The sequence below is a fragment of the Gracilinanus agilis genome, chromosome 4 (genome assembly GCF_016433145.1).
Source record: "Gracilinanus agilis isolate LMUSP501 chromosome 4, AgileGrace, whole genome shotgun sequence".
NCBI classification, from domain to species: Eukaryota; Metazoa; Chordata; class Mammalia; order Didelphimorphia; family Didelphidae; genus Gracilinanus; species Gracilinanus agilis.
The window spans coordinates 369,203,293-369,218,377 of record NC_058133.1 but is presented as its reverse complement, the minus strand read 5'-3'; the positions used below and the strand labels follow the sequence as shown (position 1 = coordinate 369,218,377).

Here is a 15,085-nt window from a genome sequence, read left to right as displayed (position 1 = left end):
CCTGGGGATAGATTTTTATTTGAAATAAAAAACATTTCTGTACTGCTCACTGTATGTACTGAGTACCTTTTCTTCTGCCCATCCAACAATAAGCTTTAAGCCATAAAGCTGGTTCAGTTTGTTGAAATATGAAACAATCTTCCAATATCAGCTTTAGAAATATAAAGCATTTCATCCCATACGAACAATTATTAAAGAGAAATTAATTACAGTAATATAAAACCAATCAATTTCCACATATCCCAAAAGCCTTAGGGCAGTTCTTAAACCTTCAGTCTTTTTGGATACATAGATTTGGAGGTAGTGTGGTGGAAAGGATCCCATCTAGGAGGTGAAGCTTAGATTCTTGGGTAGTCCCTGTTTCTATCTAGTGGGACCTTAGATGTGGCCTAATCTCTGAGCAAAAGGACTAATTGTGTGATTATTGACCATCCATGTTCTTTCTGCCTCTAAAAGTCTAATTTCAGTGTCCCAACAATCAAATTGAGGGAACTGCTTATTTTAAGTAATATTAACCATCACAAATAATAACAGATTTTTAAAAAGGTAGTTCTTGGAGTTTCTCCAGAAAAAGAAGTCCCGTTCACTCTAGAATGTTTTAAGCCATTGTAAAATAGTAATAACCAATGATAATAATAGATCAAAGGCTGTGGAACAATAAGCAACATCTTGTGGCACACATTAATATTAGGCCAAAGAATTGTGACTAGCCACATATCAAAAGTCAGGCAGTAAATGTAAAGAGATCTAGAAAGTGGTGGCAAGATTTGAGATAACTAATTTAAATAGAACATTATAGTAAGTGACAGTAGAGGTATAAAAGATAAGAAACTTTCTAGGCTTCTCCCTTTAATTTGTAGTCTCATTGGGAACATCAAAAACATGGACAAGAAATAATTCAACACAAAGAATATATTGGAAATACAAATGACTCATATAAAATAGGAATTATACAGAAATGTTTAGAGAATACAGAATAATTTTATCTTTAGATAAGATGTAAATTGCCATTGTTGAAAATTTCCTGAGCAACAATACTGCTGATTAGTATGATTTGCATTTTATTTCAATATCAATAATAAGTTTATTTAAATATTTTGATTTTCACATGAAATAAATTTAAATTTGACATTTTATTACATTATCTTTTTATTTTATTTTATTGTCATGTAAAACACACTTCCATATTGGTCATTATTATAAGAGCACACTCATACATAACCAAAACCCCTAAATAAAACCATAAACACAGATGTGAAAGACAACTCCAACAATTCTTTCCCTGGAGGTGGATAGCATTCCCTGTCAAGTCTTTCAGGACTGTCCCAGATCATTTCATTGCTGAGAGTAGCCAAGTTTTCATAGATAATCATCATCCAATTATTGTTATTGTGTACAATGTTCTCCCTGTTCTGCTTATTTCACTCTACATCAGATCCCATAGATCTTTCCAGCATTTTCTGAAATCATCTTGCTTATCATTTGTTAGAGCACAATAGTATTCCATCACCAATGTGTTCCACAATTTATTCAGCCATTCCCCAATTGATGGAAAGTCCCTCAATTTCTAATTCTTTACTACTACAAAAAGAGCTTCTATGAATATCTTTGTACAAATAGATCTTTTCTATTTTTATTATTATCTCTTTGGGATACTGACCCAGTAGTGGTATTAACAGATCAAAGGGTATGCACAATTTTATAGCCCTTTGGGCATGATTCCAAATTGTCCTCCAGAATGGTTGGATCAGTTCACAACTCCACCAACAATGCATTAGTGTCCCAATTTTGCCACATCCCCTCCAACATTATTAAATTATCTTTTAAGGGTTGACAATTAATTGGAATTTTGAAATGTATTAGTTTTCATGGAGCATCTAAGTGGCAGAGTGGATAGAGCACTGGACTTAGAATCAGGAAGACTCATCTTCATAAAATCAAATTTGGCTTCAGACACTTACTAGCAGTGTGATCCTGGGCAAGTCACTCAACTGCTTGCCTCAGTTCCTCATCTGTAAAATGAGCAGGAGAAGGAAGTGCCAAAGCACTTCAGTAGCTTTGCTAAAAATCCCAAATGGGGTCACAAAGAATCGAGTACTACCTTAAATGACTGAACACAGTTTTCATACCAGGAATTCAAACAGATTGAAGTATGAATATAATTTGAACATTTTGATATCCTACTTCAAAAGGTTTAGAAAATTGAGGTTTAGTTTCCACTGGAGCTGTTTCATTCAGGTATTTCTTCAAAACAAATTTTATTCCATTTTTAAAATTTGGATTTAGCTTATGATTCATCAAATTTCCCTAGTTCATTTTTTATAGTTGCAAAATTTTATCCAAAATTGACTATTTTAATCACTGTAGCATCACAATATATTATCTGGGGCTGATAACTATGTTTATAGTTCCACTTTACCTGAACATATCGTTATAATCAAAACAATTGAATTCAAATACTTACTGGAATATTTACTTTAAAAGCAACATAAACCAAAGCTCACAACAGGTTTAAAAAAAAAAAGGCAGCAGGTTTGTAATCAAGACCTTGGTTTGAGTGTCATCTCCACATTTTCCTTCCTGTGTCATGCCATTTACACAGGATATAGGGTATGGGGCAAGTCACTAAATTTCTCTAAGTGTTTTCTCATATACAACAGAGATCGTGTCTGTTCTTCCATGCTATGAGAATGCAATTTAATGATATCTGTAGAAATGTTTTGTAAACCATATGAATTTAAAGGCCTTTTCCCAGGGAAGGTAAATTTGTAAAAATTTATGTTAACAGCCTTGCTTTTTAAATGTACTTTCCAACTACTCTTTATGTACCCATTTATTAATATGGTCCCCCAATTAGTTGTAAACTCCTTGAAGGCATAAGAAACTGTTTTTGCCTCTCTATCCCACAGAAATGCTTATGGACTGAAAAATGTTTATTGAACAGTAAAGGCACTGACTAGTAAAATAGCTAGTATATACAATCAGTGGAACTTGAATCTGGCTCTTCCTGCCTTATTCTGCTTTTTTATTGAATGAGATTTTGTTTTGATACTTAATTACATAGCAATAGGATTTATACTCTAGATCTACATTAAGATTTAGTAACAATTCTTGAGTTACAAATTCTTTTGGCAGTCTCAGAATAATGTTTTTATTTGTCTATTTATTTTAAACCTTTACTTCCTTTCCCAGTGAGATCTCTAAAACAGAAGAGCAAGGATTAGGCAATTGGGGCTAAGAAGTGACTTACCCAGGGTCACACATGTAGGAAGTGTCTGAGGCCAAATTTGAACCCAGGTTCTTTCAATTCTAGATCTGGTGCTCTCGCCACTGAACTACCTAACTGTCCCATTGTTTTTAAATAATTGAAGGAAATGTTACTTTTTAGTTGGAAGTTAAAAAATAATAATAATGTGTTTTTTTCCCTACCCAAGTTTTCAGGCTCCTAAAATCCATAATCTGTGGACCTTTAGGCTATCAACCTGTGATCTATATGATGCTTTCTCTTGAAGAACTCAAAAAGTTTTCTATGCCTATTCTTTCATTCTCTGCTTCTTATGTACTGAAGGAATGTTGAGAGCCATGTGTCTTTCATATAGTTAATATTAGTATTATATATGTCTTGAAATGTCAAAAAACAAAAATATCAAAACTTGGGATTTTAAAATAATTTTTCTCAAAATGAGACCTAGGTCAACACCTCTAAATAGACCGTTCTGCACAACATCATTGAACTTAGCATCACAGAATTTTAGAATTGATGAGGACTTAGAGATGGGGAAAGAGGCAGCACCGAGAGACTAAGCAACTTGTCCAAGATCACACAGCTAATTTTAGTAGAACTAAGATTTTTCTTGTTTTCTATCCCACTGTGCCTTACTCATTTTTATGCATGTTTTATAGAGCTATAGCATCAATGTTGCTACATTAATCCTCACACTCCCGTTTAAATATCTATTTGTAAATTCATAAAATAGCTTCAAATAGGAAATCCCAAATTTGACATCTTTAAGGAATAGCATTTCTGAACATGATTAGTTATTAGTTTCACTTATATATGTATCCCCAAATCACTTCTCTATGAGGTACTGAGTTCATTTTCCCATTCTTATTAGTCATCTTCATCTTCATCTTCATCTTCATCATCTTCTTCTTCACTCTCTTCAATTTTCCCAGATTCAAATAAAGCTTTCTCTTGGGCCACCTGGAAAGCTTGCTCCTCATTCACAGTGGGGTCGTCCATTTCCATGATTTCTGTCCCACTGGGGTATTCTTTTTGAACAAGTGGTGGAAGCGAGGGCACATAATTGTCTGGACTGTACTTGTGACCCCAACCTATGTAGATATTCTCAAACTTTCTATAAACAAAAGGAGGGTCACCATATAAGTTTTAGGGAAAAAATAAGACCTGAATGGGTTATAACAATAAATATTGAAGAAATTTATATTTCTCTAACCTAAATACAATTCCAGTTAGAAGTAACAGAGATGAAATAACCTCAGAATCTATCCTACCAAAGTTCCTTACACTAAGTACTACAGCTAATGGCTATCAATATTATTAATAATTGGCCCTGATGCACAAAGAAAAGGTTTTTTGTGAACTGAAAATATCTCAAGAAAATTAGGATTAGATATTAGAGATATTGAGAAAAATCAAAAGATTTGTCAATTACATTTTTATGTCTCTTAAATGTTGTCTAAAGAGTTCATTTAGCTAAATATCTTTTGGCTGAACTGAAAGATTCCATTAATCTTCTCGAAACTTGGCTGTATGTTGGTAAAGTCATTAGAAACATTAGTAGTAAAGATCTATGTTTTAAGTGAGGGAAAGGCATTTGCTTTCCTTTCGATCATACCTTTGTATGCTTACATATATGCTTCATTTGTAGCTAAACTGCACTTAAAAAAATTACCAGAGCCTTCTTTTACCCATTTTGTAGATATTTCATCTCATGCCTATGAAAAAAAGCAAAAGCTCTTACATACAAATGATTTTAAGTACTGTTTAGATTTTCCTTCAAAATAAATTGAATAAGTGAAATAATTAATGAAATAATTTGAAAGGTGGAGAATCTTTGGTCTCATTACATTAAGATGATGACTACAAGAGAAAAATGATGGAATTATCCAGATAATTTCCTAAAATATCTGCTTTTCTTTGCTTCTGGATCTGGTTTTTTGTGTGGAATCTTTTTAATTATTAAAAGATAAACTACAATGTAGCTGTTGGTACTTACTTGCCATCAGAGAAGGCATATGCTCCAAGCCAAAGGTTAGATCGAAGTACTGCAATAGCGTATTGAGGAATCAAATTTGAAGATAACTGGGCTGTCCAAGGAGGTGTGTTCTGAATATCTATAAACCAAAGACATATAAGACAGATATTTTTTATTCTTTTTTTAAAAACCCTTACCTTCCATCTTAGAATCAATACTGTGTATTGGTTCCAAGGCAGAAGAGTAGTAAGGGCTAGGTCATGGGAGTTAAATGACTTGCCCAGGGTCACACAGCTAGGAAGTATCTGAGCTCAGATTTGAGATATTTTTAATTCTTGAGAACCAAAACTAGGTAGTAGATAGAAAAGAAAGTCAAACCTTGGAGTCAGGAAATCCAGGGCTAAAGTTTTACCTCTGACACATATTAGCTGTCTGACTGTAGACAAATTATTTATGCTCTCAGAACTATAGGTCTATGACCATAAATTATAGACTATTTGCTAATGTCATTGTTGGAGGAAGTTTCCAATTGATTAGTTCTTTAGACCTAAGAAATCATAGTCCTGTATTCCACCCCAACCCAATTTTTTAAACTTTTAGCCATAGCATAGATAGGATGTGCATTATAAATAGGCATAACATCTCATTTTCTATGAATCTGCTAAAAATACAAGACATGGGACAGCTAAGTGGCTTATGAGAAGATGGGATTAACTCTTCCCTGCCCATTTTTAGATTTAATCACCAGAAGTGTATACACCCCACTTATCCTTAAGTATGGGGATCCCCTCTACACTTCTCATGATTAAATCTAAAAATGGGCAGGGAAGAGCTAATCCCATTTTCACACTCAGTGGATAGAGCCAGGCCTGGAATCAGGAGGCCCTAGGTTTGAATCCAGCCTCAGATACTTCCTAACTATGTTGATCTTGGGCAAGTCATTTTAACCCCAATTGCCAAACCCTTATCATTCCTCTACCCTGGAACCAATACTTGTATCAATTCTAAGACAGAAGGTCAGGATTTAAAAAAAAAAAAAAAAAAGATGATACAAGAAGATATGACAGAAGCAGGAGAACAGCTGCTTAATGAGTAAGGTCAGAAGCTATACAAGAAAAAGTCAAGTCTTGTAAAAGAAAGCAAGGACTACTGACTCCAAATCTACCTTAAGTGTGAGGAAACAAAGGAAGAATAACAATGATGAGAAAAGTGTTAGAAATCTGAAAGTTAGTATTATCGATCAACCACCAAACATTTGTTAATTTAATGACAATTTAATTTTCAAATTAATGTTAATTATTTTTAATTATTTTAAAATTAATGCTAATTTAATAACAAAAAATTAATAATTTAATTAAAATAACATTTGCCTACTATGTGCCAGGTATCGTAGTAAGACGCTGAGGACATAAAGGTAATAATAAAACAATCCCTGTACTTAGCGGTATGGAGCTCACATTCTCTCAGGGAAGATGTGTACCCATATAGGTATGATATAAAGTAAATACAAGAATAGGGTGAAGGTATCTGGAGCTGTGGAGGGAAAAGGAAAGATTTCATGTAGGAGCCATTTGAACTGCTAATTGAAAAAAAAAAAGTTTGGATTCTAAGAGTAAGAGGTGACAGAGTTCAAGCGTGAAGGGCAGATTCTACAGAGGCACAGAGATGGAATATGGGACCGCATGTACATGGAACAACAAGAATGGGCTGGATGAGGGATGGGAAAAGGTGGAGTAGCATCTCACGTGTCGTAATTGGAATCTTGTGCCTTTGAACTACATTACCCAGGAGCCCACTCACCTACGTCCGCACGCAACGACCGGAAGTGAGTGGGCTCCTGGGTAATGTAGTTCAAAGGCACAAGATTCCAATTACACACAAGCCTTGAAAGGTAGGTTGGAAACTGGTTCTGAAGAGTTTTTTTTTAAAACCCTTACCTTCCGTCTTGGAATCAATACTGTGTATTAGTTCCAAGGTAGAAGAGTGGTAAGGGTGGTCAATGGGGGTCAAGTGACTTGCCCAGGGTCACACAACAGCTGGGAAGTGTCTGAGGTCAGATTTGAAAGTAGAACCTCCGTCTCTAAACCTGACTCTCAATCCACTGAGCTACCCAGCTGCCCCCCTGTGAAGAGTTTTAAATGCCAAAGGAATTTGCTTTTGATCTTAGAGGTAATAGGGAGCCATAGAAGTTCACTGAGCAGAAAATTGGTAATGATGCCAAATGGACCAGAGATGAGAGAGAGCTGAAGCAGCAAAACCAATCAGGAGGCTATGGCAATAGTATAAGGAAGAAGTTATAAGTATTTGAATTAAGGTAGGTAGTACTGTATATAGATATGTATATGTATTCTGCATTTTATTGAACCAATAACCCATGGCATACATACTATAGTTGCCACATGGGTCAATTCTCATTGATATGAGCTGAGTAGGAAAACCGTAGCTAATCCCATTTTTTTCAATATTCTATATTGTTTCTAACCAGTCAGCAGTCAACAAAGCTTTGCTATATTCCAATCCCCCTTGAAGCCCAGGTGCCTCAGAAGAAAATAATGATAATAATTAAAAGTTGGATAGTGACATGATTACTTTAAAATACATTAGGGGCAGGGGGGTAGAGAGCCAGACCTGGATTATGGAGGTCCTGGGTTTGAATGTGGCCTCAGAAACTTCCTAGCTGTTTGACCCAGCTCAGTGACCCAAGTCACTTAACTCCAAAAGCCCAGCCCTTACTGCTCTCTGCCTTGGAACCAATACTTAGTAGTATTTCTAGGACAGAAGGTAAAGGTTTTTAAATAAAATAAAGTAAAATACTCTAAATCCATTACTTCGTTTAGGTCGTGCAAACAACCCTATGGGGTAGGTAAACAGCAATTATCCATTTTTAAGGTGAAGAAACTTGAGTTCCAGAAAAGCAAAAAACTTGTCCAAAGTTTGTTATGTCATTTTTCAGTCCTGTCTAAATCTTTGGGACTCCATTTGTGGTTTCCTCAGCAAAGATCCTGGAGTGGTTTGCCACTTCCTTCTCCAGCTCATTTTATAGATGAGGAAATTGAGGCAAATAAGATTAAGTGACATCTTTGTGGTCATATGGCTAGTAGGTGTCTGAGGCCAGATTTGAACTCAGGAAGATGAGTCTAAGATTATGTAATTAATAAGTGGCAGAGAGGGGTTTCACATCCAGTTCTCTAATTCCAAATCCAGGGCTCTTTCCACTTTACTTCAGTTTATCAGAAAAGAGATCAGAAACAGGCCAATGTCTCATCGTGTTTATGTATGGATGCATATATGCACATTATAAATATATATATATCCTATATATTTTATGGTTTTTTTTTAAAATTATGAATCTATGTATATATAAAAGTACCTAAATCTTCAGAGATTGGAGTCAAAAGAGGTGGTCCCACTTCTTTTTCTATGTTAGCCGGCTCTTCTCTTTTTTCTTCTACTTCCTCTTCCTCTTCTTCTTCCTCTTCATCTTCGTCCTTTTCCGCTTCCTCATCTTCATTTTTTTGTATGGGGTTAAACCATTTACACCGGCCCTAAGTAACAAATGTTAGAAAGCTAATAAGAGTTTCCGATTTATGTATAGCTGCTCTGTGATAATAATAATTCACACTATTATGGTTAAATTTTGAGTTTATAAAGTATTTTCCTCATAGTAACTCTGGGAGGCAAATAGTACAGGGATTATTATTCCTATTTTCCAGATAAGGAAACTAAAGGCTTAGAGTGCTTCGACTTGCTGGTCATCATATAACTAGCATCATATAATAAACTACAACCTCTTACATGAAGCTAAGACCCAAAGTCAGGTTCTTTTATCGGACACTTAATATTATTTCTACTGCACCACAGAACAGCTTATGTTAAAAACAGATCTAATTAAATGATGACAATTCTAGTAAAAACCATCCTTTGAAGAGGAATTTTGTTCAATTCTCCAGCTAATTCAAGCAAAAGTAGATTGTATCTATTGATTCTATTATTGTTAGACAGGGATTTTCAAATTTCTTGAATTCATGGAATATGTGTGTGTGTTATACTAAAAAGTCTTGGTGCATTTTTAAGCTATTAACACTCCAAATGAGGCAGCTAGGTAGCAAAATGGATAGAGCTCCAGGCATGGAGTTGGGAAGACCTGGGTTCAAATCTAGCCTCAGATACTTCTTAACTATGTGATCCTGGACACATATTTAACCCCAACTGCCTAGCCCTTGCCACTCTTCTGTCTTAGAATTAATACTAAGACAAAAGGTAAGGTTTTTTTTTTAAGCTCTATATGTGTATATGTATATAAATGTATATGTATGTATTATATAAGTGGAAAAATAGACAAACATTACATATTCACATATGTATAGCTTTTAGGATACCTTGTATTTTTAATCATTCTTTCATCAGTGATCGACACGAAGAGGCAAATATATATAATTATCATAATAAATGAGTATATATTAAGACAAGATTTGCAATGTGTCAAAGGTTCATTCTGGCTCTGGAACCTACTATGTGATTCTAGACAACTCTAGACAACATCTTAGCACTCCAGAGAACACTCCAAAACAATGTGATGTAGAACAGGCACCAATCTGCATTAGCAGATGTAGTTTCTCCAAGTGGAATTCCATTCCCTGATAAAATGAAAAAGAGAAGAGAGAAAGGGAAGTAGGGGGAGAGAGAAGAGAGAAAGGAAAAGAGAAAAAGATGAATTGAGAGGAAAGATGGGACGGAATGAGATATGCCCCTCTTATGTTGCTCATTATCTTTTTAATGTTTTTCCTTGTGTGGGTTATGCTAAAATAATTGTAGCATGTTTTCAACTTAAAAATAGCAATATGCTCTCTGATACTGTCCTTGAAGATATTTGGGGATTTGTGTACCACAGTGGTGAAATAGGAATGTGATTTGAAAAAAAGAATAGGATCCTAAGAATAATATGCTTACAGAAGTTTAAAATATGAAATTTTTTGAATGAAAAAATTTGAATGAAAAAAAAAGTAATTTCATAAACCCACCTAAATCCTATTTTATTTGTAATACTTCACAGAACACTAACAAGTGGTACACTTGAAACAACTAGGTGATACAATGGATAAGATTTGTAGTCAAGAAGTGAAATCTCAGACTTATTGGCTATGTGGCCCTGGGCAAATAATTTAATTTCTGTCTGCCTTGGTTTTCTTAGCTATAAAATGGGTTTAGTGATGTCATCTCCCTCTCAAGGAGGGAGAATCAAATGAAATAACATTCATAAAGCACTTAGTGCCTAAAACATGGTAATCACTCAATAAATGCTTATTTCCCTCCTTCCTACCCAATTTGAAAGTCTCTAATCAATACTATTTATTTAGCATTCATATATATACAAATATTTTTAGTTGAAATTTTTGTATCTTTATCTTTTTTGCCAAACTACAAACTCCTTAAGGAAAGGGATTATTATCTAACACTTACCTCCCACGAAATAGAAATTAAATAAATAATGACTGATAAATTGAGAACTTCAAGGAGCATACCTGATGTAAAATGTGTTGCACGTGATGAACCCAGTTAGACAGAGATTCTACTAGATCAGTCACTCGGATGCCTTCAAAATCAGGATTCTTCTCATAATTGTCCCGTCCACCTTCTGCCTCTTCTTCTTCTCCTTCTTCTTCTTCTTCGCCTTCTCCAAAATGATAGAAACCCAGGGGACTAATATGAGTTCCTGCTGAAATGCGAGCAATTTGTGCCCGCAAGTAATTACTCTCATTTCCTGGAAAGGGAGGATAACTCGTGATAGGAGCATCTAATCGCCCAGTGAAGAATTTCTTGATCTTCCTTGCAATAACAATTTGTGCAGGCGTGACTGATGGTAACCTCACCCAAGGCCTTCCTGGCTCATTGCACACAAAATAGACATACTTGTTGGCACCTGTTCTGTTTTCTTCTTTGGGTATCATTTGTGTACCTTTGTAAGAAGATTTAGGTAATTCATCTTTCTCATCTTCATCAGTCTCACTTTCTTCAGTCATGTCTTCCTCTTCTATCTCCTCTTCATCTTCCCCTTCACGAAATTCCACCTCAGCCACAATATAATTCATTTCTCGACCCAAGATTTTCCCCCAGAAGCGGCATGTGTGTACTGGTTGTGTGTCAGTGAGCTGTTTGAGGGCAAGAAAAATGCGGTAGGTTTCGTCTGTACTCAAACCAACTCCAGCTTGTTCAAAATAGAAAGCTGATTCCATTATATTTGGAAGAGGAGATTCTGCCTTGAAAAAAGAAATATATTAGTTAAAATGTCAAATACAAGCAGGGGTCCTGCAAGGCTCAATTGGGATAATAGATGTAAAGCACTTTGCTGACTATCAAGGGTTATATGATTGTAAAGGGTTATTGTTATTATTATTATTGTTATTGTTATTATTATTATTATGCACCAGTCTTCCATCCTAGTAATAACTTTATTCCTTGAGCCTTTTGCTTCAATTCTGAAGAGTTCCAATGTTTATGGAACAATATGGAAGTATGCTAATAAATGTTTAACAACAAAGCTCTCTAGGGGGAAAATGTGACACACTTTTCAATTTAATCTTCATTTATTTTCTTTATTTTTCTTTATATTTATATTTTTTATTTATTTTCTTTATTATTAATCTTTAATTATTAGAGTCTAGGCAATCAATAATATTTATTGATTGTGATAGCACTTATTCATTTCTAAGGTGATTTGCTTACACTGAAAATGTAACAATCATCTCACAAGCAGATAGAACTAGCTCCTACACACCATTGAATACAAGTGAATCTATTTTCATTCCTTTGCCTGCATTCCCAAGAATGTTTTTCTAATTTCAATCACAATACTTTGTTCATGTAATTGCTCATATCCTCAATGCTGTTTCTCCAACCTCTCCATCAGTTTATCTTTTCAATTCTCTTAAGTCTCAGCTCAATATTGTGCCATAAGGATGATTCCTTGGCTCAATAACACCTTGATCACTTTCCTATTTCATATCTTCTTTTATTACTTATATATGAGGCTTTTAGTCTGTCATCTTATACTTTGATATTTCAAGGATCTCTGATTTAATTTCTTATAGGTATTCCTTTGTAGGGACACAGATCATAACACTTCTATATTTAAGTAATGTCTTTGTGAGTAGCTGCAGCTGAAAAACTCATCAATTTGTGAGCATGTTGATGATGGGGCTTTTTTACACTTATAGATTGGTCCTCAAATAAGAGACCCAAATTTATCATCTTATATTTTATTTAGATTGACCTGTGATTTCATGGCTATTGGAAAGTCAAGGTGAGGAACTTCCTCTACCAATGAAATTTTATATTTATCGACCCATTGATAAATGGATCAAACCAGACTAACTTCCCCCCTTCTTTGACAAGGCTTAAAGGAACATCACAGACACGGCACACCTATATTTCAAGAAAGCATCTGAAAAAGTCTCTCATGGTTGGACATGATGCTGTATTCTTGTAATCCTTGCTTCTAGGGGAGGCTGAGGCTATTGAATCACTTGAGTTGGGGGGGTTTGGAGCTGCAATAAGTCTGATACTTATTGTAGTGAGTACCCAGGAGCATAGGGGTACCAGGATGTTTAGAAGGAGCAAACTTGGCCCAAGTTGGAAAACAGCACAAGTTAAAGTTTCCATACTGATTAGCATTTGGATCAGGTCTCCAGTTATGGCCCTTGCATTTCCAGAAAGGAAGGAGGGAGGGAAGGAAGGAAGAAAAAAAGAAAGAAAAAAGAAGGAAAGAAAGAAAGGTGGGAAGGAAGCAAGGAAGGAATAGAAAGAAAGAGAAAGGAAGAGAAGAAAAGAAAAAACAAAGAAGAAAAAGTCTCCCATGTTAACTTGTAGAAAATATGGATAGATATGGAATATACAATTAATCATGAAAGTAGAACTAGTTGAATGAGTGGACTCATATGAAGAGTAATCATTGAAGACTTGATAAAAACTTGGAGGGAGACTGCCAGTAGAAGATCCAAGGATTCTATCCTTGGTCCTGTGCCATTTTTAATTTTGATCCTAGCTTGGGTAATGGCATCTAATTTACAGGCTACAAGTAATTGTGATGAATACCCAAAATACTGCATGAAAATCAGGAGACAAAAGGACCTCAATAGACTAGAATTATGAGATGAATCTAAGAAAATAAAATTTAATAAGGATAAGCATAATGTCCTACAATTCAGTCCATGTTCATATGTAGAGAGTGAGTTACATGGGAGACAACAATTTCTGTGCAAAAGACCCGAGTTTTTTGTTCATGGCATAAGGATGATAGAAAATAAGTATTATTTTTGTGTTCAGAGATAAGTAGAGAAGTTGTCTTGAGGAAGAATTGGAGTTTCAAATAGAGCTGAGAGAGAGTGTTAATTTCAACTGTTGGCAGTTATAACTGTTTTTTCTATGACAGTTACATGCTCTGGGTGTGGCATTCTGGTTGTTGGCTTCTGGCAGTCAACAGAACCACATGCAGCTGCTTTCTCTCTCAGGGTTAGAGAAGGTAACATCTTTGCCTCTCTCTATCTCTGACTGAGTGAAAGACTTGAAGGAGGGGAGTGTTTTCTTTTCCAAATTGGGAAACACTATTTATTTATCTGTTATTGTGTATAGATTGTTAAACTCTGAAAAAATCAATGAAAACCTGGTCTCAGGCTCAGAGTCCTAACCTGATTCTTGTTGAGACTCAACCAACTAGCCTTGGTTATCTTTATAACTTAAAGGTGAAGTTAAGAATTAGAGTGGTTAGATTTATTTAGAATAGTATAATTTTGGTTAGTTAGATCAGGGATGATTAGCTTAACCTGTGAACCACAGTGGTTCCTTATAGAACCTGGGAGTTTATTTGGGTGGAGTTAGAATCTCTTAGAATTAGAAATCCTTTTACCCATATATATTTTTTAAATAAAAAGTTTAATTTTCTATAACAAGAGTCTCTTTAGCATTCCTTGCACCCGGCCCTGAAGAGAAGTTCATCTTTGAGCTTCACTTCATTTTACCACTGAAGATACTTTTGATAACATCTATCAAAAGTATCTAAGAATCAGTTTTCAACCTTTATTTTCTTGGTCTTTGTCCTTGTTTGTGTGCTCACCGATATTATTTTTACAGTGGGCTACAAGTTCAAAATGTGTCAGCTTTCTAAATGAGAGTAGTCCAATATGGTAGCCAAAAATGTCGACATGATCAGGTTATGTTAAGAGATTCCTAGGGTTTAGAATGAGAGGTGTGATATTTCTACTTTATCTTGATTTGACTACATCTAGAATATCGTAGTAAGTTCTAGACACCACATTTTAGGAAGGGCATTGGTAAGCTGGGGAGCATCCCGAGGAGGGTTACCAGGATGGGGAGGATCAGAACTATACCATACTTCACATAAGAAGCACTTATTAAGTGCCAATTATGTGGCGCCATTCACTAAATATTAAAATATATACAAAGTAAATACTATGCACCTACAAGGCATTTCACAAATCATTATTGAATAAGGTAATTAAAATCATATCAAGTCTAGCATCCAAGGTCCTCGAAAACTGGATACCATTTTATCTAATAAGGCTTAGTTCTCTATCCAGTTTTGGAGTCAGGTAGACTTGGATTCAAGTACTAACTCTGAAAAATACTACCTCTGGGATCCTGGGCAAATTGCTTAACTTTTCAATATCCCACCTAATTTTCTCAAACTACAAACCACAGACGAGGTACAAGGAATTTTAAAAGAGGTTCCCAGTACCAATGGAATCAAATCCATCTTCTTTCCCCCCACTAACATATACATTATATACAGATAAGCTAACTGGAACTTTCCTACTGAGAATTATATATATATATATATATATATATATATA

At 35.0% G+C, this 15,085-nt stretch overlaps 1 protein-coding gene across 1 annotated transcript in view; it reads right to left on the bottom strand.

The window, feature by feature from the left end:
• Positions 1-4,099: 4,099 nt before the first annotated feature.
• Positions 4,100-15,085, bottom strand: part of RSPH4A (radial spoke head component 4A) — a 17,376-nt gene continuing 6,390 nt past the window's right edge. Inside the window, exons 4-7 of the mRNA XM_044675855.1 lie at positions 10,742-11,476; positions 8,590-8,764; positions 5,241-5,358; positions 4,100-4,358 (exon numbers count right to left, since the gene is read on the bottom strand). Coding sequence (XP_044531790.1) covers positions 4,112-4,358; positions 5,241-5,358; positions 8,590-8,764; positions 10,742-11,476 — 1,275 coding nt within the window. The 3' untranslated portion in view covers positions 4,100-4,111. The remainder of the gene's footprint in view (positions 4,359-5,240; positions 5,359-8,589; positions 8,765-10,741; positions 11,477-15,085) is intronic.